General features: G+C 44.9%; 1 protein-coding gene across 3 annotated transcripts in view; it reads right to left on the bottom strand.

The window, feature by feature from the left end:
• Nucleotides 1–24,858, bottom strand: part of PSEN2 (presenilin 2) — a 575,466-nt gene that overhangs the window by 468,892 nt on the left and 81,716 nt on the right. For all 3 annotated transcript variants that reach the window (XM_085611985.1, XM_085611987.1, XM_085611986.1), the window contains exon 3: nt 13,408–13,637. In XM_085611985.1, the coding sequence (XP_085468111.1) occupies nt 13,408–13,637 (230 nt within the window). The remainder of the gene's footprint in view (nt 1–13,407; nt 13,638–24,858) is intronic.

Genomic DNA, 24,858 nt, shown 5'->3' with positions numbered 1-24,858 from the left:
CGCAGGCGAGGAGACAAATTAATTACTCCCTCCTGCAGGCACACGTTCGTGCTGCGCTGCTGAAATGGAAACACTACCCTATATCATGACTAGGGCGAATCGCAGCCGTTAAAATGACCATTCTCCCCAAGATCCTGTACCTTTTCCAAATCCTGCCTCTTCTGCCCCCTACTAGATGGCTACAAAGAGTCCAGTCTGACCTCTCCTCTTATCTGGCAGGGACATAGGCCGAGAATGAAGCGACTGGTAAGCTTCCTCCCACCGCATGAGGGAGGCCTCGGAGTTCCAGACCTCACGCTTTATTATAATGGCACGCAACTCCGGTACCTGGTCGAATGGAGCAGAGCGGAATACGAGAAGCACTGGCTCTTCCAGGACCAGGCTTTCACCAGCACGTCTCTAATGAAGGTCCCCTTCTTGCCCAAACCCCATCGCCCACCCAACTTGTACGCTTCTCTTGTAACGCGTTCCATCCTTAAGGTTTGGGACCGGACTCACCACATTCCCTTCCCCGCTCACCCCCCTATTGGACAACCCAGATTTTAGGCCCGGCGTAGGCCCTCGGGCACTCCTGTTCTGGAGAGAAGCGGGTTGTCGCGCCTTAGGTCAACTATTCCACAAAGGCGAAATCGTTCCGTTTTCGCAACTCCAAGCCGACCACAGCTTCCCTGAATCGGAACACATGCACTACCTGCAGGTCCGACACTGGGCCATGCATCCCGATAACCGGGCGCATGCATCGTGGCTCCTTACTCAATATGAACGATGCCCCTCTGACAAACTGATATCGGACCTTTACAAACTGCTCTTGTCCAGATTCAATCTAAAAGTACACAGGTATGCTGTTCCTAAGAAGGCTGTCAATGATTATGGAGATGTACGAGTCAGGAGGAGATTCCTCCTTCAGGAAAGAGACCCTCACACATCCGGCAAACTAGCTGTCATATATCGTCAGCATGTGGCCCAGATGTCATGTTTCATCATAAGGTCTGCTCCGAATCGGGGCGGCGCTGCAATCCCCGATCGGTGACCTTAATGGCGCCTTTTAGTGGAGATCTTTATTCCATTCATTGCCGGTTGGTGAGTGCAAGTGAGGGCCCTACAGTGAAGTGCGTGTGAGACTAAGTGTGTTAAAAGTAAGTAGTGGAGATCCTAAATAACAAATTTTAATGAGAGAGGTCCCACTCTTAATTAAAAACAATAACATGCGTAATCTTCCAGTGAAGGTGTCTGAATTACGCTCTAGTGAATAGTGGTCAACATGTTTCTTGCATCGGTCAAATTGGCCGCAATTCTTCAGGACCAAAAAGTTCACACACTTATTGGTAGTGGTAGCAACTAATACTTACCACTGATACAGCACCCTAATAAGTGGTTACTTTAAAATGTAAGATAATTACGCCTGTATAAAGAAAAGAAAACAGGGGGACAAACATACAAGTCACATAAACATATTTGCTACGAACAATCTTTAAGTCAAATCGCCTCATTAACTGCACCCACAAAGTGTCATGCAGTGTTTGTGATGTGAGGGTACATAATATGATACGGAGTGGCAAACAAACTTCTCAGTGACTAAAGTAAATAGTTACTTATGTCTGATAAGTGCTACTGCAGAAATGGTGTATAATAAAATATTAATACATACTAGATGTAAAAAATAGAGAGAAACCTGATCGGTAAGTACAACTCACCCTGATGTTAAGGGCGTCGGGTTCCAGCGAGAAGGCGCTGTCCAGATTCACTCACTTATCACACCGGGCGGGCACGATGGGAAAGGGACCTGGGGCGGGACCTTACCACCCAGGAATAGGATGGCGCGTGTTACAGGGCACGCCACACAGCTATACAAGTAGGCCTGACCGAAACCTTTACTAAACTCGTATACCACTGGTACTACACCCCAGAGAGATTGCACCAGGCTGACCCTACACATAGTCCTGATTGCTGGAGGGGCTGTGGACAGAGGGGCTCGCTGGTCCACTTCCTATGGGACTGCCCACACATCCAGTCTTACTGGACACATGTATAATAAGCACTTAGATACGGAACTCCCCAGGTTCCCCGCATACGTGTTGTTGGGAGTCCCAAACCCGCTCACTTACCCTCTGAAATCCAGGAGGGGGAAACAGATAGCCATTGCCCTTGGCACGGCCACCCAGAACATGCTCATACATTGGAAATCTACCCGTGGTCCCACACACATGGGGTGGTACCAGCGTATGTGGCACGTGCTGGGCATGGAGAAGATCCCTATTACCCTGGCTGGCAAGGGCTCTTCCTTTAGCGACCTTTGGCAACCCTTTCTGGCCCTACTAGCCCCAGAATTCAGGGAACTATATTGCGCCAAATATCTACGCCTCTTGCACATTACCACCCCAGACACCCACACATGATGCAGCTTCACCTTTCTAGGATAAGCCGCTCCATGCTGTGCCACTCAAAGACAATAACTCTTGGGGGAGGGAAGAGTGATTCTTTTCTTTCTTTTACCTTTCTTTAGTTTCTTCTCCTTTTTAGGTCTCGCCTTGCTATCGCGTAAGCGATCGCAAAGCGAGACTATTGTAAGGGGCTCCCAAAAGTGCTCCCAAAAGCGGATTGCATGGCGAGCACGCGCGCAATCACGTGCATCGTGCCGCCATGCAATCCGCTTTTGGCATCGTGCTCGTACTTCAAAGGGTCCGCTCACCCTCCTCGAATGCGCTCCCCCGCCCCCGTCAAGCGTGCGCGCGCCACGCTCCGCCGGGCTTGTTATTTTTCCTATCAACATGTGGCAGACATCTTCCTAATCAAATCTGTTGCCCTTTCCACACTGGTGCTAAATTCCAGATTGAAATGAAACACACACAGCCACACAAAGCTGCATTCCACTGAAGCACGCATGCACACACAAAGCAGCACTTGAGGACAAGAATTGTTAAAAAAAAAAAAAAAAAAAAAAAAAAAAACCCTTTCCAGTAAATGTCTGTAAACAAGAAGTTCCATTTGTATTTGATGATGGTTGCTTCAGGGAGGCAAACAAAAAAAAACCCTGTGCGTCTTTCCTGTCTTAAAAAATTTAAGAATTTCTTAAGGATGGAAATTGTAAAAAAGAAGATTTACAAAACGATGCTCAATTTACAAACGCATCTGCCTCTCTGGGGCTGTAAAGAAAATATCATTGTTTGAGCAAAATCCCTTCATGCTTTCAGAAAATGCAGCGCACAATTAATGAATTGTAAATGGGGCCTGTTGTTTACTCAAATGGGGCGGGCGAGTATCTGATTACTATCTCCAGAGGGATCCTGTTCTCTGCCTTTGATGTCGGGTAGGTTTGCCATTATTATCCATTAAACGTGATCGTTGTAAAAAACAGAGTTGGTAAGTAAACACATATTTTAAAGTGATATAGTGAAACACATTTACCAACCTTTTCTGGCAAGGTTGGGACGTACTACAAATCCAGTAAACTCGACATCTGGGCATTTAATTCCTAGAAACTGATTTTTATCTTGTGGAGTTTTATATAGCGGGAACTAGACCCGAAGGTATCAGAGCGCTTTACATGAGCACCAGTTACGTTACAGGCTGACACATTCATTTTTGTTAGGTACGGGGACATTAACTGATTTGCCCAGAACGACATAACATTGAGCGTCCCTGCCAAAACTCGAACCTGGTTCCCCAGCTCCAAGACCCACCGCCCTACCCCTTAGGCCACATTCTTTCCTTAACAGGCAGCAGTTCTTAAGAAGGGTAGGGGATGTGGCCTAAAGGCCCGACTTGCAAACTTTGGAGCAGGAGAGCCAGGTGCAGTTCCCGGCCTCTTCTCAACATCCTGTGATTCTGGGCAATTAGACGAATTAGGCACATCTCCCTGTGGCTAACCTAAAAAAAAAAAAAAACACAAGCATTGGCGAAGCCAATAGCTCTCTCCTATGAAAGCTACTGCTTTTGGCAATTTTTTTATTAGCCATGCTGGACAGCAGTGTGGATGCAATGTATTGTGGCTAAAACAAAATTCAACAAGCATTGGCATAGCCAATAGGTCTCGCTTTTGGGACCTTATAAGTATTTGGTTATGCAGCACAATATCCTTGGTGCAACAACATCAACTGTTGCATGGCTAAACACTTATAAGGTTCCAAAAGCGAGACCTATTGGCTATGCCTATGCTTGTTCTATTTAGGCGGCTACGTAGTTTTCCATTGGAGCCCACATACCTTAAAGCATTTCACATTGAATCTGCAGAGCCCTGCGTGGCCCGATGGTATTGCGCCCTTTATTTGTGTTGCTCCATAATAATAATAATAATAATAATAAAAAGAGTTTTGGTCCACAGCACACAAATCAGTTATGCTCCGCTTTGTGGTCCTTTATTAATATATTGTTTAAAGTTCTAAAATCCATATAACTTTTGTTTACCTAGTACTGTCCAAGAACAGAGTGTTCCAAGTTACATCACAAGCATAAAATTCATCTTGATGACAACTGCGCAAAGAAATTGTGTTAGACCTGGCATCCTTAGCATGGGTTTCCCCTGTATTTTTGCCTTTGACTCCTGTGATTTTGCTGTGTGTTGGACTTAGTTTTGCTGGTCTAGATGCTTTGGGCACTTTGCAAATGCTGTTCAGTGCCAAAGTGCAAGTGCTCCCTTTGTACATTGTTGTTATGGATTGGTGTTCTCATGATTGGCTTATTTGATTTACTAGTCAGTCCCTAGTACAGTGCACTGTGTGTGCCCAGGGCCTGTAAATCAAATGCTGCTAGTGGGCCTGCAGCACTGGTTGTGCCACCGACATAGCAGCCTGTAATTGTAACTCAGGTCTGCCACTGCAGTATCTGTGTGCAGTCTAGTACTGCCATGTCGACTTGGCATGTGCACCCCCTTGCCAGGCCCCAACCATCTCTTTTCTTACATGTGAGTCACCCCTAAGGTAGGCCCCAAGGTACCCCTGTGGGCAGGGTGCAGTGTCTGTGAAAGGTAGGACATGCCCTGTTGTGTGTGGTATGTCCTGATAGTAAAATACTGTCAATTTCATTTTCACTATTGCGAGGCTATTTGTTCCTATAGGATAGAATGGGAGTTTGTTTATAGCATCTTATAAACATACCTGCCCATAGGAACCAGATAAGAAAATACAGTTAAGTATGCTTGAACTCAGAATGTTAAAATGCATCTTTTAGTGAGGGTGATTTTTACATTCTGTGTTTGAAAACACCACATTTAGAAAGTTTAGTATTTTCTTGCTTAGCCATCCAGTGTGGCTCTGCTAGGATGTGAATTGACTGTCTGGCTTTGGAGTGGTAGGTGCTGGGGAGGTGCAGTGGCTCCAGAGAATCTGGATGAGTCAGGGCTGGGCTGAATAGACCTTGGCTGCATTTGGAGTAGGGGGGAGGAGATTTCCTTTCCCCTGAATGGGTCTGGTCTGCCTTCCACAATGCTGTCTCCACCTCCTGCCAGGAAGCTGCACCAGAGTGGACAGAACTGCTTTTGACTGGGCACAGGACTTCTATGTCACCAGAGAACAAATGATTTTGCTGTACAAGTATTGGGGCCCAGACCCCTGAAGTTTAGATCACTTTTAGGACCTCAAGAGGAACCACTGCCAAGGAGAAGAGCTGGAGAAACTGTAGGAGGAGTACTGCCCCTTTGATGTGTTCTGTCTAGGGTTGCTTATATGTTTTGCTTATTTTTCCAAATTGGTGTGGTGTCCATTTGTAGAGGTTTGACTGTGTTAATCCACAAATGCTTTACACACTGCCTCTGAGATAAGCCTGTCTGCTCGTGCCAAGCTACCAAGAGGGTGAGCACAGGTTATTTTAGAAGTGTATCCCCCTTAGCCTGACTGGGAGGAAGGATCCCTACTTGAACAGAGGTACCTTCTTCTGCCAACCAGAGACCCCCATTTCTAGCAAGTTGCAATTGAAATGTCAAGTTAGCAGTATCTGTATCTGATTATTAACATACTAATGCAATATTAATTGGATGTTTTGAATCACATTTTAACTAGATTATCCAGATTGTACATACATTTGCAGAAGATGAAAATACTTTTTTTGAGGGAGTATTATTTGGTGCGAACTGCAATGCGAAGATAGTGTCAGGTTATTCTCCAACATGTTTAGCAGTCAGACTTGTAGTTATTTTAAACTAAGTCAAGAAATCACCCTTGGATCTCCTATGAGCCGTGTTCTTTGGTAGGAATTTGAAGATAAAGCCACCAATAATAAGAGCTATTGTTCATGCCACAATTCTTGAAGGGAGATCATGTCATATTACAATAAGCATTCGTCACTGCTGCTCTCCTACCCTTTTTCTAACCTCTTTTACGAGAACTTTAATGCTCCAGGAGGCAACTGAAAAGGAATAAGAATATTTGTCCTGACAGCTTCATAACTGTACGTCAGTTTCCCTATAGAATGGTCTTTGCATAGGCATGCCCCTATTTCAAAACCCACCAATCAAGGACAATTGATCTTTAGAAGGTTCCTCTGTCAACAGGAGTCCTAAGTGTGCAAATACCACGCAATCATTACTATTAAACCGAACCCTTATTTAAGTTGTCAGTCTAAAAGTTTCTCCTTCAGTGAGTAAAACCCTTTCCTTATAGACCTCAGACTGGCTATCACTCTTTCTAAATGACCTTTCTTCCATAAAAGTGGCAGCAGGACATAACAAAATATTGAGGGGAGAAGGCCTGACACTTTTAACATTGATACCCTTTTAAGAAATGTATTGGTTTCTTCACAATTCTCAGCCAGTAATTCCTACAAATGGATGGCCGCCCCAGTCCATGAGTGACACATCTGTCATCACAGTCAGCTCTGGATGAGGAAGGAAGAGAGGTCTGCCACTGACCTGATCAAATTTTTTCAGCCACTACTGTCAGTCTTTTGCAGTTCCCTCTCAGATCTGGACCAGGTCTGAGAGATTCAGCTGATGCTGCACACACTGGGACGTCAGCCCACATATGCTAACAAGCATGCGTCACCAGCAAGATGCAGGCCATGAGAGCCAACAGCTTAAGAGTCAGTCCCACCGAAATCCAGGGTGGAGCCTCAAACATCGGAATCACAGCCAGAATATCCTGGCTTGGTGTTCCAAAGAATAGGCCAGAAATTGCACTGTGTCCAGAACAGTTCCGAAGACGGAGGGCATTTGAGAGGGAGTCGGGTGTAACTTTGGCTCATTGATAGTGAACCCAAACAAATGCAAGAGGTCTGCAGTAGTCTGGAGGTGGGAGACGACTGCCTGGGGAGACCCCGTCTTAAACAGCCAATCGTCAAGGTATAGGAAGACTGGAACCAATGACTTCCGTAGGTGTGTTGCGACCATCGTCATCATCATCATCATCATCTTTGGAACACCCAGGTGGTGCTGGCAAGGCCAAAAGGGAGCACAACTACCTGATAATGCTTGTGGCCTACCGTGATACGCTGTTAACGCTGGAGGTAGGCAGGACAGATATGAAAGCAGGCGTCCTGCAAGTCCAGGGTTGGCATCCAGTCTCAAAGCATCTTAAACTTCCCCTTTTTCAGGATGAAGTTGAGACTTTTTTAGCCCTAGAATGGATGCCTCTGTCCTTTTTGGGCACCAGAAAGTAGCGTGAATAGTAACCATGCCCAACTTCGGATACCGGCACCCTCTCAGTGGCTCCTTTAGCTCCTTTGGGCCCAGGTGCAGGTTCTACAGAGGAAACAAGTGGGGCCTTGATTTGTGTTGTCGCTCCTGTGCATCGCCTGAAGACTTGGACGGGCATGGAGAAGATGAAAAGCGCTTCGACTGTCCTGACGAAGCCTCAAGTGAGATGACGAACGTCGAGTGCAGCTACGGGAGTGGTCCCAGGACCATAAAGACCATATCTAGACTGTCGCAGGCTCATACGATATCAGGCAGTGAGGAGCTTCAAAGAGGACTCCCAGAACGCCTTTGGGTGCACAGCACTTCAGTCCTTGTAAGTCTTGGAGTTGTGGTCCTGCTCCAAGCACCATAGACAAACCAGGTGTGGGTCTGTCAAAAACATTTGGCTGTGACAGGCACCACAGGGTTTAAAACCTACTGGCTTTTTTTTAGGGGACATCCCTATTAGACAAGGAGACAAAGTTTAAAAAAAAAGCTTTGACAAAACTTCGAAAATAACTAGAAGTAGCTCTCTCCTGATCTGTGCTCACTGGTGCTGAAAGAAAAGGACTGCTGTCAGCACACTGGGGTGGCGCGTATACAGGTGCCACATGAGTCAATTCCGGCGCAGATGCTGCAAATGCAAAGCCGAACAATGACACCTATCGGCGTGCAGAGGTAATGCTAAAGATTTCCGGATCTGGTCTGATGCCTGGGGATTATTCCAAGGTAAGGAATGTGCAACTAGAAGTCTCTATCAGGTTGGGCCAGTAACAGGTTGATGTTCTTGGTTAGTAAAAAGTGCTAGAATATCAGCTATTTTGACTTCTACCATGTTCTGGCAGAGGATTTTCTTGCAGCCTCAGAACCTCCAAGTTCTTGGAGAAACAAAGATGTAGAAACATTAATTCCCTAGGAACTAAGCTCTCAATCTGAGGGTGCTATACTTTTCACCTGCCCATAGACAGGGCCTTCTTCTGGGGAGACATATGCGGTCTCTGTCTTTTATATCTCATCCATGTACTTCCCAATCGACATGCAGTTTGTTAGTCTCTGGGCTCTCCCTAATCTTTTGGAAAATCTTTGGTAGCGGAGTAACTGCAGGGAAGGAGTACAGGAATGACCCTGTCCAAACTATATCAGATTGCCCCTTTTTCCAAAATCTAAGCAATTAACTGATCACACCTGGCAAAGGCATGAAATGTAGATGGCTCCAGGCCTGTAGAAAGAGTTAAAGACTTCCTGGTAAATCTCTGACTTGTGATGAGTGGAGATAATTTTGCAGGCAGTCTGCTCTCATGTTGCATAACCCACCATACCCAAGTTACTCCTAACACGCAGAGCCGCAGAGAATGAGCGTCTCCTTTCTTCCTTTCACAAAAAATGGTTATTGTATTGTTGGGGTAATCTATCACTTGTCTGGATCACACCTCTGTCTTACACACTTTCGACGTTAGGAAGCCTGCCTTCAAATCCAATTTGTGTGCAGACATTAATCTGACATACCCTACCAGTCTCTGATGAGGAGGTCTCAATGCTCTGGAGTTGCTTAGCTGTTTGACGGAGCAGTGAAAAATGAGGCAAAAGCAGGACAAAGCACTTAGGAAACCGGAGGAAAGGAAGGAAAGCGCAGTAAAAACTAGGCTAAAGCAGAAAAAACAGGAAGAAAAAAACAGGAAGAGAGAAAGCAGACAGCAGTGAAAAATGAGGAAAAGCTGGAGAAATAATTCAGAAAAACAAGGACGAGGAAGGAGAAAGCAGTAAAAAAATGAGACAAATGCAGAAGAAGGCACTAGGAAAAATGGGGGGGGGGGGAGGAAGGAGAAAGCAGTAAAAGAAAATAGGCAAAAGCAGGAGAAAGCAATCAGAAAAAGAGGGCGAGAAAGGAGAGAGCAGTAAAAACTAGGCTAAAGCAGAAGACAATACTCAGAAAAAAACAGGAAGAAAGGAAGGAGACAGCAGTGAAAAACGAGGAAAAGCTGGAGAAATAATTCAGAAAAACAAGGACGAGGAAGGAGAAAGCAGTAAAAAAAATGAGACAAGCGCAGGAGAAAGCACTAGAAAAATGGGGGAGAGTAAGGAGAAAGCAGTAAAAAATGAGGCGACAGCAATCAGAAAAAGAGGAAGAGGAAGGAGAAAGCAGTGAAAAATGAGGCAACCGTAGGATAAAGCACTCAGAAAAAGGGCAGAAGGAAGTAGAAAACTTCAAAAATGAGGGAAGAGTAGGAGAAAGCGCTCAGAAAAAAAGAGGAGGAAGCACAGCGGTGCAGTAGCATGGGAGAGCTAGGCTACACATGCCATTACCCTACTCTGGGGGATGAACGGCTCTTCCCATGCCTAAGTACAGAACTGCCAATGCAAACTGAATGTTTTTGGATAGTACAATAGAAGATTTTGAGGATCCAAGATTAAACACAAACAAGAGTCAGGGCATGGATTAGCTCACCTAATTCACTTGATATTATCGTCTATAAAAAGCATCCTTCTATGGATAGCATTGGACACACTGCTGCCCTAAAAAGACTGCCATCAAGGCCATCTGAGTGGAGACACTGAAAGAGAATGAAAGTGTCCTCCATTGGTTGCGCCGATTTAATAAGGGTATCGAAAAGGGGTGGAGTTAGCATCCTGAATTTCCATTTAGCACAGGCAACTTTTGAACTTTGCCAGCAGCTGAGCCAAAGTTAGCCTCTTGAACTTCTATGGGGAAAGCAGTGGTTTAGATTACAGAAGCATAAGATAGGTGAGTACATCCTTACTTCATTCTTTGAAGAAAATAGCGGGAATAACATGCCTGTTTTTCTCTCGGGCCGAAGAGACTGAATTGTTCCTAAAAGGCAGAACCTCTCTGCTCTAGTCAGTACCCCAAGAACGTTTTCCAGGTAGTAGAGATGGTCTCTTTGGAAATTGTTAATTTACTTGTAGAGCACAGATGTTTCTCACTGTTGAGATGGCCCAGGCATGAGTAGATATAGATATCTTTATACAGTAGTGACAGTGGAGCGAAAGCCTCCCAGCAACTCGATGTCCTCTCTGTGTGTATTGGGCTTACTGTGATGGTACAGAGAAGAATCAATGATGCTCCAGGAAGTAATTAGGAATTCTTAGCATCCGAGGAGACTGGAGGTAAAACAGTCTTCTAAAACATTCCCTCTATTCAACTGTTAATTTACTGAGGAAGAGGGGAAGGTCCCACATTTTGGAGTAAAATGCCTCTGCATCCTTAAAAGACTGAAGGTGCTTCCGGGCTGAAATTATGGGTTGGTCCTAATAGTACCACTTGTATGGCACTCAATAATTTTGCTATGTCTGCTCTACTGTAACCGTGCCCAAGTTTTGCATGAACTTTTACACCTTCATTTGTATTCCACAATTGGCTATTATGTCATTGACATTAGTACACCTCATGGAGCGATAACTAGATATTTGCATTTTCTTTTCAAATGCATCTAGACACTTGACATCTTGAACCATGTGGAGGACTTCAAGGAAGCTACCATCATCATCACCACAGTGAAGGGTATCTGGAGACAAAGACTGCATATACTTGAGGCACCTAGTACTTGTTGTCCAAGGAACTTACAATTGTAAATTCTAAAAAAGCCTTCTTTCAGATCTCTTCAGACTGCTTGAGAACTTGTAACTCAATTAACAGGGCAGCATTGGGGGCAACAGTTGTTGCTACTGAAGGTTACATGCCCTAGTTCTCCGTCGGGGCTCTGGGGAATCAATAGAAAACACTTCCAAAGACTCAGCTCTCACAGCATTTTAGCATCTAGTCAAATGCGTGCCATGATGGTCATCGATAATGGTCTACAGGTCAGGGTCCGGCTACCTGAGGGTACGGCTCTTGATAAGAGAAAGCCTTTGAGACTGATTAACAGGGAATTGACATTTCACTTAAAGTAATTTGGGGTAGGGACTAGCAACTGAAGAGTGACCAGCATTTGGGATGGGATCAGGTACCTTCGACTGGTGCTTTGGTCTCAGAGGCTGCACCGGAACATGAAGGAGATATACTGGGGATTGCAGGAGCAGTATAAGAATGGAATGGAGCTGCACATCACTTAAGGCTCAGGGATCCTGTGAGGTTCCTAGCCTTTTGTTTTACACTCAAAAGCAGGTAGAAGTTCCACTCACGAAGAGGTCTGCATGAAGACTCTGATCGAAGGGGAAAAGGTAGAGGATTGGAACCCCGACTTGCCTTTACCCAGTTCAAAGGATCAGATTCATCTAATCTATTTGCCACAGAGTCCAATAACCCTAAGGAGGAACACACAGCGGAGAGTAAAAATGGACACAGTCTTGAGATCACAGATGCCCATTACATGAAGACACTGCCGACAGTCCTTCAACTGCTCTGGAGAACCAGCATACGTTACTGCCCTCAAAGAATTTGAATAGTATGCAAGGTGGTTAGGGTACATACAGGAAGCCTCTGATGTTGGGCTGAACTGCAAACAAGACTGCTGCAGTTGGGGGCCTTGAGAAACTAGCTTTGTGAAATCTGTATCACCAAGGCCCTCAATTTTCTTTTATACACCTGTGTTTCAAGGGGGACTACTGATGTGATTGAAGAACAATGTGAGACACCCTCCTGGACTTTTTTAGCTTTAAGGCTCTCAGTCGCTGGCACTCTTCTTCCCTAGTATTGTATAGCACTGGTGCTGGGCTTAATCACTCCGGCTCAGAAAATGGGCCTACCAGCCCTGTCACTCTGGAACACAAGCAGTCCATAGAACAAGCTGGGGTTGACTGCCCCATTATAAGCCTCAAGTCACAGGAGTAAAACAAACTAACTGCACCCAGGGAAAGGGACATTCAGATTCTTGATGCAACAGGCCTGCAGCATCACTCTTAAGAAGTGACCAGTTGAGCTCTTCAGTGCAACAATGTCAACAGCTGTCTCCAAAGTGGAATAGGGCCCGAATGCCAAAGGGCCCTCAATTCCTGAACTGCGATGACAAATTATCTTCTACAGTGGAAAAGTGGACTTGGTACTTTCACCATCCCCATGGTTATTCGCCTCACTCGTGGGATGGTCAGGACGACCTTAACGTGGAAAAGGAAGTGTTCCTAGAGTTAAAGCCTTAGTACCTCACTGGTGAAAAGTATGTTTCTCCATATCTAGTGGACAAGTCCATGTTAATTACTTTCTGACTATTCCAGAGGGACTTCGTCCTGATGGTAGCACAAAGAAGATAGGCATGCACTGAAGAACGCTGCTGCAAATGGTTAGTGACACAACAAGCTAGGCATAATGTTGCAACCAACAGAAAATGGATAGAAGGATACATAACCAGCAAAAATAAACCAAAAGTATCATGGGGAATTAGGAACTCTACAAGTGTAAGGAAAATAGGTTAAGGTCCACATCTTCTGTCAGAAAAAAAGGGGAATTGGTGAAGGTAAACAAGCTTGTGGGTGTGCTAACAATTGCATTGGGTAATCAATCTGAAAGCTATAAATAACCAAGAGTTGTGTGAGAAGTGGGAAGGAAAGGACATCCTCTTTTAAGCACTGAAAACTGTGCTTTTAAACTGCTCTTTATGCTACTGGATTCCACCACCTAGTTCTCAACCACAAAAAGAAACTATTTTGAATAAGAGAGGATTGGGAATTCACATCATCCAAAGTCTAGTCCGACTTTCCAGAAGACTCAAGAAGTTTACGGTGCTTTACAAAAGGCAACATTATTCCACAACTGTACATATGATTACTTTTCGCCCGACTACACACATGTCCAATACTGCTGTTACATTACTACTTCTGTGTTATATAAAACGCATGATGAGAATACTTACAATTGTCCACCTTTCTCTGTGTAGAAACTGACAGACTTTATGGTAGCGACTACAACGACCATACAGAGGGTGACCGGCACAAATAACATAATGACATGTTTTGCCCCATATTTAAGGATTAACTCTTCCTCTTCACTCTCTGATACGAGATCTCTTGGTATGGTTCTTGGGGCTGGTAATTCACTGTTCGCTGCATTGCTAGCTTCACCACTCCATCCAATATCGTGTTTCTGTCGGACAAAAAGAAATGTGGTGGAAAATAAGTCCTTAGCTATTCAGAACTGAGCACACAAATCAAACGAGTGTTATCTTAAAGAAGACCTAATTGGAGTGGAGAGGGCATGAATAACCATTACTTTCAGCGCACAGCCTTGATTTATAAACGTATATAATCTCACGATTCATGAAGCAGTGTTGCTACTATATTCACTGAAATTAACATTTTCTTATGATGGTCTTGTGAAAGAGAGAGTAGCATCTCATATCCTCACGCAGAATTATTGTTGTTCTCAAGAGACACTACGTACTGTAGTAGGTGGGAGCAACAAGGAGCGGGGAGGAAGCAAAGAGGAATGGGTGGAAGGGGGAAAGCAACGAGGAGTAGGCCAGAGGGGATAAAGACATGAGGTGTGGGGAAGGGAGGGGGAAGCAATGAGGAGTGGGGGGGGTGGAAGCAATGAGGAGTGGGGGGGGAAGCAATGAGGAGTGGGTGGGGGAAGTAACAAGGAGTGGGCAGGAGGGGGGGAAGCAGAGGCCTTGGCACATTTTGTCAGACCTGCCCCTATTTGTTGCATAGCGAGCAAGCGAGGCCGACCTCTACAAGGGGAGCTTGGGAGGGAGGGGGGTTCGCCCCCACCCAAGAAAATTTGGGGGGAAATGGCAAAAATTGTGCATTTTCAACACATTTTTCAGTACATATTAAATTGTATTAACTTTTAAAAAAGCATAGTAATTGATGGGTTTGCAGTGCACTAGGATACAACAATCTTTGTTGGGGCTCTTCAATGACTCCTTCACTATCACCCTCCAACAGTGCCCCTCATCTACCCATAGTTCCTCTCTCAGATGTATCTGATTTGTTTTATAGCGCCTCTCCTACCAGATTATTGTGTTGGAGCACTTTACATCAAACACACATAGAGAAAATTAATAATATGGGCGTAAGTCAGTGTACAGAATATGTTACATAAGACAATGGGCACTACAAAATGTAGGCATTTTTTAAGACTGCTTAGACTGGAGAAGCACAAACTCAGGATTAGAAATGTAAGAGTGGTCAGGGTTACATTTACTAATAAGAATTTAACTCAAAAGCAAGAACATTCAATTCTCATTCGTACCACCTGCGAAATTCAAAATAATGGACAAAGGTAAAAAACACTTCTTCACAGACCCCCAGGACCTGCACCGATAACTAGAAGGTCACCCAACACAGGCCATGGACACCTCGCTCCACGGCACAGCAAAGAGAGGCCCCTCGCCGGAGCCTAATACAGGGGGCGCAGCCGGGTGAAACAACCAGCCTAAACAACCGGACACCAAAGCCCATACAACAACACTACCTCACAGAGAAGACTGCCAATTAAAAGCAACAAAATCACCATCTACAAAACCAGCTACCTCGAGCACACAGAAGAAGCGACAGGACAATCAGCAAGCCAGAGCACAAGCGCGGTGGAAGAGACTGCAGACGACAAAGGAAAACTCAGGGACTACAGCGTATCCTTTTTTCTTTGCTTGACGCTTAGGTGTTTCCGAACGCACCAAGAACAATCCTTCAGACTTAAAATAAAAGGGAGTTTACAATCTGACCACACGAGGCTAATACGCTCCAGGAGGCGGAATGGCGATCCTGTCGTCACACCTTCCGTATCCTACTGAAGAAGGGGGAGGGAGGGGGGGGGGAACAGTAGTAGTACATCTCAGGTACCTATTCTATAATATCCATTCTTTCCTTCTTTCAAACCTTGTATACCAACACATGTAACGACCAACCAGTGCAAAACGTCTCTAACCAGGAGACACAACCCCGCACGCAGCAAACAACAACCCAGAGCCTTGAGTGTTGGGCACATAGAACCACCGTACCCCGGTAAGACAAATGACTAGTAACAAAACTCTCACACTGGCGACAGATCTCAAAATAACATCCCTCAATGTCAAGGGCCTAAACCATCCCATTAAACGTAGGAAAATAGTGGAATACCCAGCTAAGTCAAACAGCGATATAGTCCTACTACAAGAAACAAAACTAGACGAGGAAGATGCCAGGTTAGTCAGAGCCAACTGGATAGCGCAGATAGCGGCCTCACCAGCAGACAAAAAGAAGAGGGGGGTCCTGCCCCTAGTATCTAAGAGATCAAAGAGAACGATAGATTCCCACATAAATGACAAGGAGGGCAGATTACTTATAACAAACCTCTCCAGGGGGGAGGAACGGTTTCATGTAGCAAACCTATATGGCCCCAACACAAACGACCCTACCTTCTGGACAGAGGTATCTGACTCACTGGACAAAATCGCACAGGACGAGCTCACTATTGTAGCTGGAGACTTCAACATCCCACTAGACCTTCTGAAAGACAGAAAGTCCTCATGCAAATACCACCCCACCAGCTCCCACGCAGCTCTAAAAAACATGTGCTCCAAATTCAATCTCAAAGATGCATGGAAACTACAACACCCCGTCACGAGAGACTACACTTTCTATTCCAACCCTCATAAATCATTCACAAGGATAGACTACATTCTAATATCAGGGAGTCACACACACTTGATTGAAGAATCCGCGATCGAACCAAGGCAAGTCTCTGACCACTCAGCCATCAACCTAAAACTAAGTGGCTGTCACAATGAAGCAATCCCCAGAAGGTGGCGCCTCAGAAATGACACCATCTTGGACCAGTGCAACAAAAAGGAAATTGAGGAAGCCATAGAGGAATACATAACCAACAAAGACAACCAGGAGGTTAACACTAATACACTATGGGAGGCGCTAAAAGCAACGATCAGGGGCAAAATAATCAGCATTAAACAAGAATAAACAAGAAAACGAACCTCAGGATAACCCAACTAGAGGAGGAGATAAAAAAGTTAGAACTCTAGCACATAAACACCAAGCACAACAATGCACTTCTACTCACCCTGACACAACAAAAGTACGAATATAATAAAATCATAAGCGAGAGAGCAGGAATGTGGTTCAACAAATGCAAAGCTCTTAACCTCTGCGAGTCTAATAGAGCAGGGAAACTTCTGGCCTCCTACCTGAAACACAAAGGTAACCAAGTAGAGATCTCAACAATCACAGACACACACAACAAAACGCACACAAGACACAACGAAATCCTCAGTACGTTCGAAGACTTCTACTCAGAACTATACAAAATGGATAAGATACTAGACAAGGAGGAATGCGCAAGATATCTAGACAGACAGACTCCCTAAACTAGACCAAGCAGACACAACAAAACTAGGACAAGAAATCAGCTGCACAGAGATAGAAATGGCAGTTAAGTCCCTAAAAAAAAACAAGGCCCCCGGCCTGTACGGATACACTGTCGATTTTTATAAAGCCTTCCTACCCCAACTAGCCCCAACCATGAAAAAGGTATTCAACCAAACTGCAACCTCAGGGAGGGTCCAGCTATCTATGACAGAAGCAACAATAATAGTTATCCCGAAAGAAGGCAAAGGCCACCAACTACCGAAAAACTATAGACCCATATCGCTCATCAATGTAGACTGTAAAATCTACACCAAAATCATGGCGGCCAGACTGAATAAGTTTCTACCCAAACTAATAAGGAACACCCAAGTCGGCTTTATGCGAAGCCGTATGGCTAGCGATAACACACGTTTATTCTGCCACGTACTAGAACAAGTCTCAACAAGACCGACTGCAGCAGTAGCCATAGCACTAGACACAGAGAAGGCCTTTGACAAAGTATCCTGGGCTTTCCTAGAGCAATGCATGCATGCCTTTAACCTAGGAGGAGACTACATCAGGATGACAATGGCCCTGTACCAAACCCCCTCAGCCTGCATCATGATAAATGGGACACGCTCTGCCCCTATTCAAGCCCCAACAAGGAACTAGACAAGGGTGCACGCTCTCGCCGCCACTCTTCCTCCTGGCTCTCGAACCCCTAATTCAGGACATAAAACTTAACAACAGCATAAAAGGGGTCGACTTTAATGGATCGGTAGGAAAAACTGGCCGCCTACGGGGATGATATACTGATAATGACAGAACAACCGAAGACTTCAATAAAAGCGCTAATGTCCACAATAAAGAGATCCTCAGAACTTTCAATAAACAAACTTAACAATGAAAAATCAGAATGTAAACCATTAAATGTATACTGCTCTAGAGACGTGCTGGGAGATTCAGGGCTGGCCTGGCAGACAGGTCACATCAAATACTTAGGAATATTCTTTGGTAATGACCTGATAACCACAATACGCCACAATGAGAAACTCCTATTAGGAAAGGTAAAGAAACAATTAGAAGCCTGGTCGCCTAAATTTATGATACGGTGGGGACGAATTGAAACATTAAAAATGATGATTACGCCTCTGATAAACTACCTGTCAGGCATGCTCCCAATCCTCCTAACAGATGAATTCCACCAAAAGATAGATAAAATGTGCACCAAATTCCTTTGGCGCGACAAGAAGGCTAGGATTAGTATTAAGAAACTAAGACTTCCAAAAACGCGGGGGGGGGGGGTGAACCTAGCAGATTTTAAACTCTGGCAACTAGCCTTCCTAGCTAAACAAGGTACACACTGGGTTGCCCAGATACCAGAATACACACCAGTGTGGATACAGGTGGAAAAAGCCATTCTGAACAGTCTGAACCCACTAGCCCTACTAACATCAAACGCATACCCACACGTGAATAACCCAATCCTGAGGAATTCCAAGATTGCGCTCATAAAACTGGACAAAAAAGTTGGAGGTTAGCATTAAAGGGTCCAAATCAGAAGCACTATGGTGGAATAACAATATCAAATACAAGGGGAATACACTCAGATTTGACACATGGATAGTAAAGGGCATTTCACACTTACACCAGCTAGAAAAAGAATCATCACCATTCACATTCTCTGACCTGAAAACATCCCACCGACTAGACGACTTAGACCTGTATAGATTCCTAAAGATAAAAGCAGCCCTATCAAAATCAAAAATAGCAGATACCAAGCCCTCGACCTTCTAATGCGTAGCAAATATAAATAAAATAGGCCACCAAGCATCGCAACTATATAAAATACTCCGACCTCAAAAGTCCAAACTCAACAACAAAACGAAGGATTACTGGGACAAACTTACAACCCACTCTCCCTGTTAAATGAACAGGAGTGGAATAACCTGTGGTCCTCAGCTACCCAAAACAAGATCTCCCCAGTCTTAGCCCAAACTAAACTCTGGCTGCTCCACAAAATGTTTTGGACCCCAGCCCGCTTACATACATTAGGCCTCAAGGATAGACCTCTCTGCTGGAACTGCAACCCAGGGAAGGGGGACCTAGAACATCTCATCTTCCAATGCCCAACACTCAAGGGTTTCTGGGGTAAGGTGTTTGACTTCATAGACAATGTCTTTAAGTGCAAGACTACAAGAGACTTTTCCTCGCTCACCACGGCTTTTATCCGAACCGACCTGCCCGCAGAGGGAGAGAGGGAACTAATGGATCTACTCCTAACAGCGGCAGTCAAACTGGTACTAACGAACTGGAAGGACACATCCAAGACCACCTACAAAGGCTGGCTCAACTGGGTCACCCACCTCAGGGGAGCGGATAATCTGGCTTTGCAATACTCTCCTTGGAAAGCGTCATCCAGGGGATTGTGGGAAGTTCTGGACAAAGCCCTGGTCCCGTACGATCCGCCTTAAGAAACAGCGCCGCACTCGCTTGAGGGCCGTGCTGTACCTACCGTGCAATGCGCATGTCGGGGACTGGAGCAGTCTATCACCAAGTCAGAATGGTATATCTAGCTGTTTGCCTGTCCTATCCTTCTCCTCCGCTTATTCCTAACTCTCCTGTACTTTCCTAACTTAGACCTACCTCTCTACAAAAGTATAGCCAACAAAGGGAGACCCGCCCAAATTGTTACTCTATACTAGGACTATGCCAGCGGTAAACCCAAATAACAAAATATATGTATGATGTATGGAAAACTAAAAAAAAAAAAAAAAAGATATATATATATATATATATCAAAAGCCAGTCCCGATAAAGATGAAGGCTGTCTGTTAGGACGGTCCGTGTCGGGGTAATCGGCAACCCCAATTATGAAACTCCTCACACTTCTTCTCCAGAAAGTATACACGGACACCAGGGAGATTTGCAGTTTTCAAAATCGGTTTAATGGACTGCACACACAACGCGTTTCAGCTTTCGCCTTGTTCACGTTAGATCAAAGTTTTTTTTGTGTAAAGTTAAATACAATTCATAAACGCAAAATAGACAACAGACTCTTCGCACCAAAAAATGTGTAATGCAAAGGATTGGTAAAGTGGCGGCCATCTTAGCCTAGTGCAAAATTCACTCAGAGAGTATAAATTACCCAATAGCATATCTAAGAGTACAATACACGCATAGTAGTATGTATTAAATTGCATCAAATTATCAAAATAAGTATATATCCAGTACAATATTGGATAAAGGGTGCAGACTAAATCGCGCTGCCGTATTGGCAATCCTCAATACAATACAAAGTGATACAAACATTTGGCCCCAGTGGGCAAACCTACAATGATGTTCCAACTAATATTATTAGTATACACCCCAACCAAATTGATAGCCTTGTCATGGATATGCCACAATACCGCCCCAGTGGGCATAATGAAAGAGTAAATTGATGTTGAAAATATAAATCGAAGTTCTGAAGGGCCACAGCATGATTCAATACCAATCTCTGAAAAAACGAAATGAAATAAGGGAACATTGTATCGAAGTCCACGATGTATCTAGACTCCAATTGTCTAAGATAGGGCAATCTATTACCCCCACGTACAGTGTCAATGACAGCATCAATCACCACCATTTTCAACAATCCTTCATTTTGTGCATGTTTTTCAAAAGACAATTGGAGTCTAGATACATCGTGGACTTCGATACAATGTTCCCTAAAGGGTTGAATTCTAGTGAAGAATTATCTGTACATTTACATAAGTAAAATGTGGAATTGCCATTATGTATATACTGTGGTTCTATCTGTGATATACTAAAACTTATCTTATTTCATTTCGTTTTTTCAGAGATTGGTATTGAATCATGCTGTGCTATTGGGTAATTTATACTCTCTGAGTGAATTTTGCACTAGGCTAAGATGGCCGCCACTTTACCAATCCTTTGCATTACACATTTTTTGGTGCGAAGAGTTTGTTGTCTATTTTGCGTTTATGAATTGTATTTAACTTTACACAAAAAAAACTTTGATCAAAGGTGAACAAGGCGAAAGCTGAAACGCGTTCTGTGTGCAGTCCATTAAACCGATTTTGAAAACTGCAAATCTCCCTGGTGTCCGTGTATACTTTCAGGAGAGGAAGTGAGAGGATATATATATATATATATATATATAGATATATATATATATATATATATAAATAAATCACGCTCCTGGGGTGTCCAAAAATCGAGCCGCACTCAACGTGCATGTGCCTTACCCAAAGCATTTCATCTGGTATGGGGAGGACCAATGATTAGATCCTTTAAAAGCATCTTATTGGCCTGACGCGTTTCGCAATTAGCTTCTTCAGCTGCCGTCAGAAAGAGTGCATAAGGGGCAGTGGAAGGTGGGTCTGCCTGTTAAGGCTTTCCATTGCTGTGCGCTGCGGCATTTAGGCGCTGTGCTATATTTTAAAAATACCCCGTTTTTGTCTTCTTAGTTAAATTTATTTTAAACACTTCCCCTGTTTTTAAAAATCACTGTCACTTACTTGCACCATAATTGTGCCCTTCACCGCGGCTTCAGCGGGTCCTTCCTAGCGCGTTTCGCGCTTTCTGGGAATATCGGCGCCATCTTGGGGGTAGGTAGGGGACGCTGACAGGACGCCAGTCCAGGTAGCGCTCTAGCAGTCAGGCTGACTCGCTAGAGCCCTATATAGGCTTAACATGCAGGCGCGCAGCGTGTGCGCGCGCCGTGTGTGCCGCAGTAACGCCGGAGTCCAGCCCGTCTGCGCCCGTCCGTGCTAAGGACGGGCTGGATGGCTGGGAGACTGGACATACCGATGGTGAGTACATAGGGATCAGTTATTCTTGGCAGGACTTGATCACTCTTAAGCCTTCTAAGCTGCCTTGCCACTATAGGAACGCCCCGGAGGCGCTTCAGACCTCCCCCGGCTGTCACTGTTTTCGGTCCTCTTCTATGGTGTCGGCTCCTGTTGCTGTCGCTATACCTGTAGGTCCGAGTTTTAATTCAGGAACTAGCCTGAGGAGTGATAAGGGGTTTCTCGTAAATGTGAGGTCATTAATTAAGAACAATCTCGCATTTAAGGATTTCATACTGGCCAGAAAACCCGCCTGGGTCTTCATTACGGAAACTTGGGCCAAGGACTCCTCGGGACCTGATTTGGTTGAGGCGGTACCAGAAGGCTACACGCTGGTGAGGGAGGACAGAGTGGGACGTATGGGGGGAGGGCTGGGTATCCTTCATAGAGACTGCCTTTCCTGCCATATTATCCCACTATCTGAACCTCAAGACACCTTTCAGGCCCTTCAGTTCTCCATTAACGGATCATATGTAGTTCCGTTTACTGGCTCTCTCATTTATAGACCTCCGGGGACCAGAACAGATTTTGGTTATCACATGCTTAATATTTTAGAGCCACATTTTGGCTGTGAGCACTTTACTGTTCTGGGGGACCTGAATTTCCATTTGGGAAATTTTGAGTCAATTGAAACTCTATCCCTATTGGATATTTTCTCTGGCTGTGGGATGAAACAGCTAGTCAAGGGTCCCACCCATCAGGCGGGCCATACGCTGGATGGGGTCTTTTCGAATGACACTCGGCTGACCATTGAGACTCCCATCCCTCTCTCTTGGTCGGACCATTATGCGATCCCTATAGAATTAATGATCGCTACTGTTAGTAGCAAGGGGATCGAGCCAAGTAAAATGGAATTGAGACGTAACCTCAAAAACATAACCAATGACGTGCTCGCCCCTAGATTGCCCAGTTTGGCGATCTCCCCAGAGGAGGACGTAAGCTCTGCAGTAGGGAGGATGGATAGTGCCATCAAAACAGCTATTGACGAACTGGCTCCAGCCTCATTGCGCTACTCCGCGAGGAAAAGTCCATCGGCCCCGTGGTTCTCAGAATCGTTAAGATTTCTTAGGCAGGGAGTACGGAGACAGGAATGTCTCTGGAGGACTAGTTGGGATTTGCGTGAGAGGGATAGTCATAAAATCCTCCTAAGGAACTATAAGACGGAGGTGATAAGAACTAAGCAAGAGTACTTTACTTCTCTTACCTCCTCACTCTCTTCGCCGAAAGAGCTGTTCAAGATCGTAGACACGCTTACATCATTGAAGGTGCCCGATCCCGTTGTCAGCTCACAGCAGCTCTGCAATGATGTTGCCCAATTTTTTCAATATAAAATTGTGGACATATATTCGGCACTAGAGCTTCAGAGGTCGGCACTATCTACCTCTACATGCTTACCTGTCTCATCGCTAATATCACCCGAGGAGGTGCCTTCAGGGTGTTTGTCCAGCTTTCCACCCCTCTCCCTTCAGGAACTTGAAGTCCTCCTGATCAAGACTAGGTCGGGGTCTCCTCTAGACCCTTGAAACTCCTTAAACAATGTAAGGAGATTCTTCCGCCTCCGTTATTAGATATCATGAACAGGGCAATGAGGGATGGGACTTTCCCCTCACAATGAAAAAGAGCGGTGGTTAAACCTTTGTTAAAAAAGCCCACATTAGACCCGGGGGTTCTCAAAAACTTCCGCCCCATTTCGCTGCTCCCAGCCCCTGCAAAGATGCTGGAAACCCATCTCAACCCGCATCTTGCAGCCTTTCTGGAAACTTCTGGCCTTCTGGATCCCTCGCAGCATGGATTTCGGAGAGAGCATAGCACGGAGTCGGCCCTTAGCATTGTGCTTGACAACATCCGCACTAGAGTGGATAAGGGCCAGACCACTCTCCTTATCCTGCTAGATCTCATGGCTGCGTTTGATACCCTGTCTCCCTCAGTGTTAACATCTAGGCTGAGGGAGATAGGGGTGGAGGGGCCCGCACTTAGTTTGCTGGCCTCTTTTCTCGGCCAGAGGAAACAGAGAGTTAAGCTGGGGGAGTTCCTATCTCCATCCCTTCCTGTGCATTGTGGGGTCCCTCAGGGGTCGGCATTAAGTCCGACCCTTTTCAACATCTATGTGACCCCACTTGCCAGGCTTATTAGATCTGATTTGCAATTCATTGAAGCTTAATGGCGAAAAGACAGAAATTCTGGTGTTCGGAGGAAAGGAGGACATTTGGTCGGCGGAATGGTGGCCTATATCGTTGGGCGTGTGTTCGACACCCACTACCTTGGCCAGGAACTTAGAAGTCATGATTGACCCTACCCTGGGGATGGGTCAGCAAGTAAAGAGGACTATCTCCACATGTTGGGGCTTACTAAACATCTTGCGGAAGATCAAACATTATCTGTCCCTTCAAGCCAGAAAGCAAATTGTAATTGCATTAATAGGCTCAAGACTTGACTACTGTAATGCCTTATATTTAGGCATTAACAAGGGTCTGTTAATGCGACTTCAAATGGTGCAGAATGCCGCCGCCAAGTTTGTACTGAATCTACCTAAGCGGGCTTCTGCTTCGGCTGCTAGAAAGACACTGCACTGGCTTCCAATTGAGGCCAGGATTAATTTTAAGTCCCTATGTTTGATCTATGGGGCTTTGGCTACTAACAGATCTGAAGAACTAAGGGACCTGTTGGCCCCTTATACACCTTCCAGAACTCTGCGCTCCGCCAATAAATCCTTGTTATTAGTCCCCCGTGTTCGTAGAGCCAAGTCGGGTGGCAGAGCTTTTTCTACTTTGGCTCCAAAGCTGTGGAATATTCTGCCGGCTGAGATCAAATCCCTTCCCTCAAAGCAAGCCTTTAGGAGGGCTCTCAAGACGTGGCTATTTGCTAAAGCCTACCCTTAGTTCTGGATTTGCCTTTTATGATTTTCTTTGGTTAGGCGCCTTGATGCCTTCGGGCTTAGTTGCGCGTTTATAAATTTCATTTCATTCATTCATGATAGTGACTCATTACCATTCCTTAAAGCGATATTGTGCGCCCTGGATGGGCAGGTCATATGACAACACATTGCATTTTGGGAAACTGAGTCATATATATATATATATATATATATATATATATATATATATATATATATATATATATATAATACACATATATGAATTTATTTCTACCCAAGCAAACCCTTTTTAGTAA

The sequence above is a fragment of the Triturus cristatus genome, chromosome 6 (genome assembly GCF_964204655.1).
Source record: "Triturus cristatus chromosome 6, aTriCri1.1, whole genome shotgun sequence".
NCBI classification, from domain to species: domain Eukaryota; kingdom Metazoa; phylum Chordata; class Amphibia; order Caudata; family Salamandridae; genus Triturus; species Triturus cristatus.
Note: the sequence above shows the minus strand (reverse complement) of the source record. Positions and strands in the feature narration are given on the sequence as shown.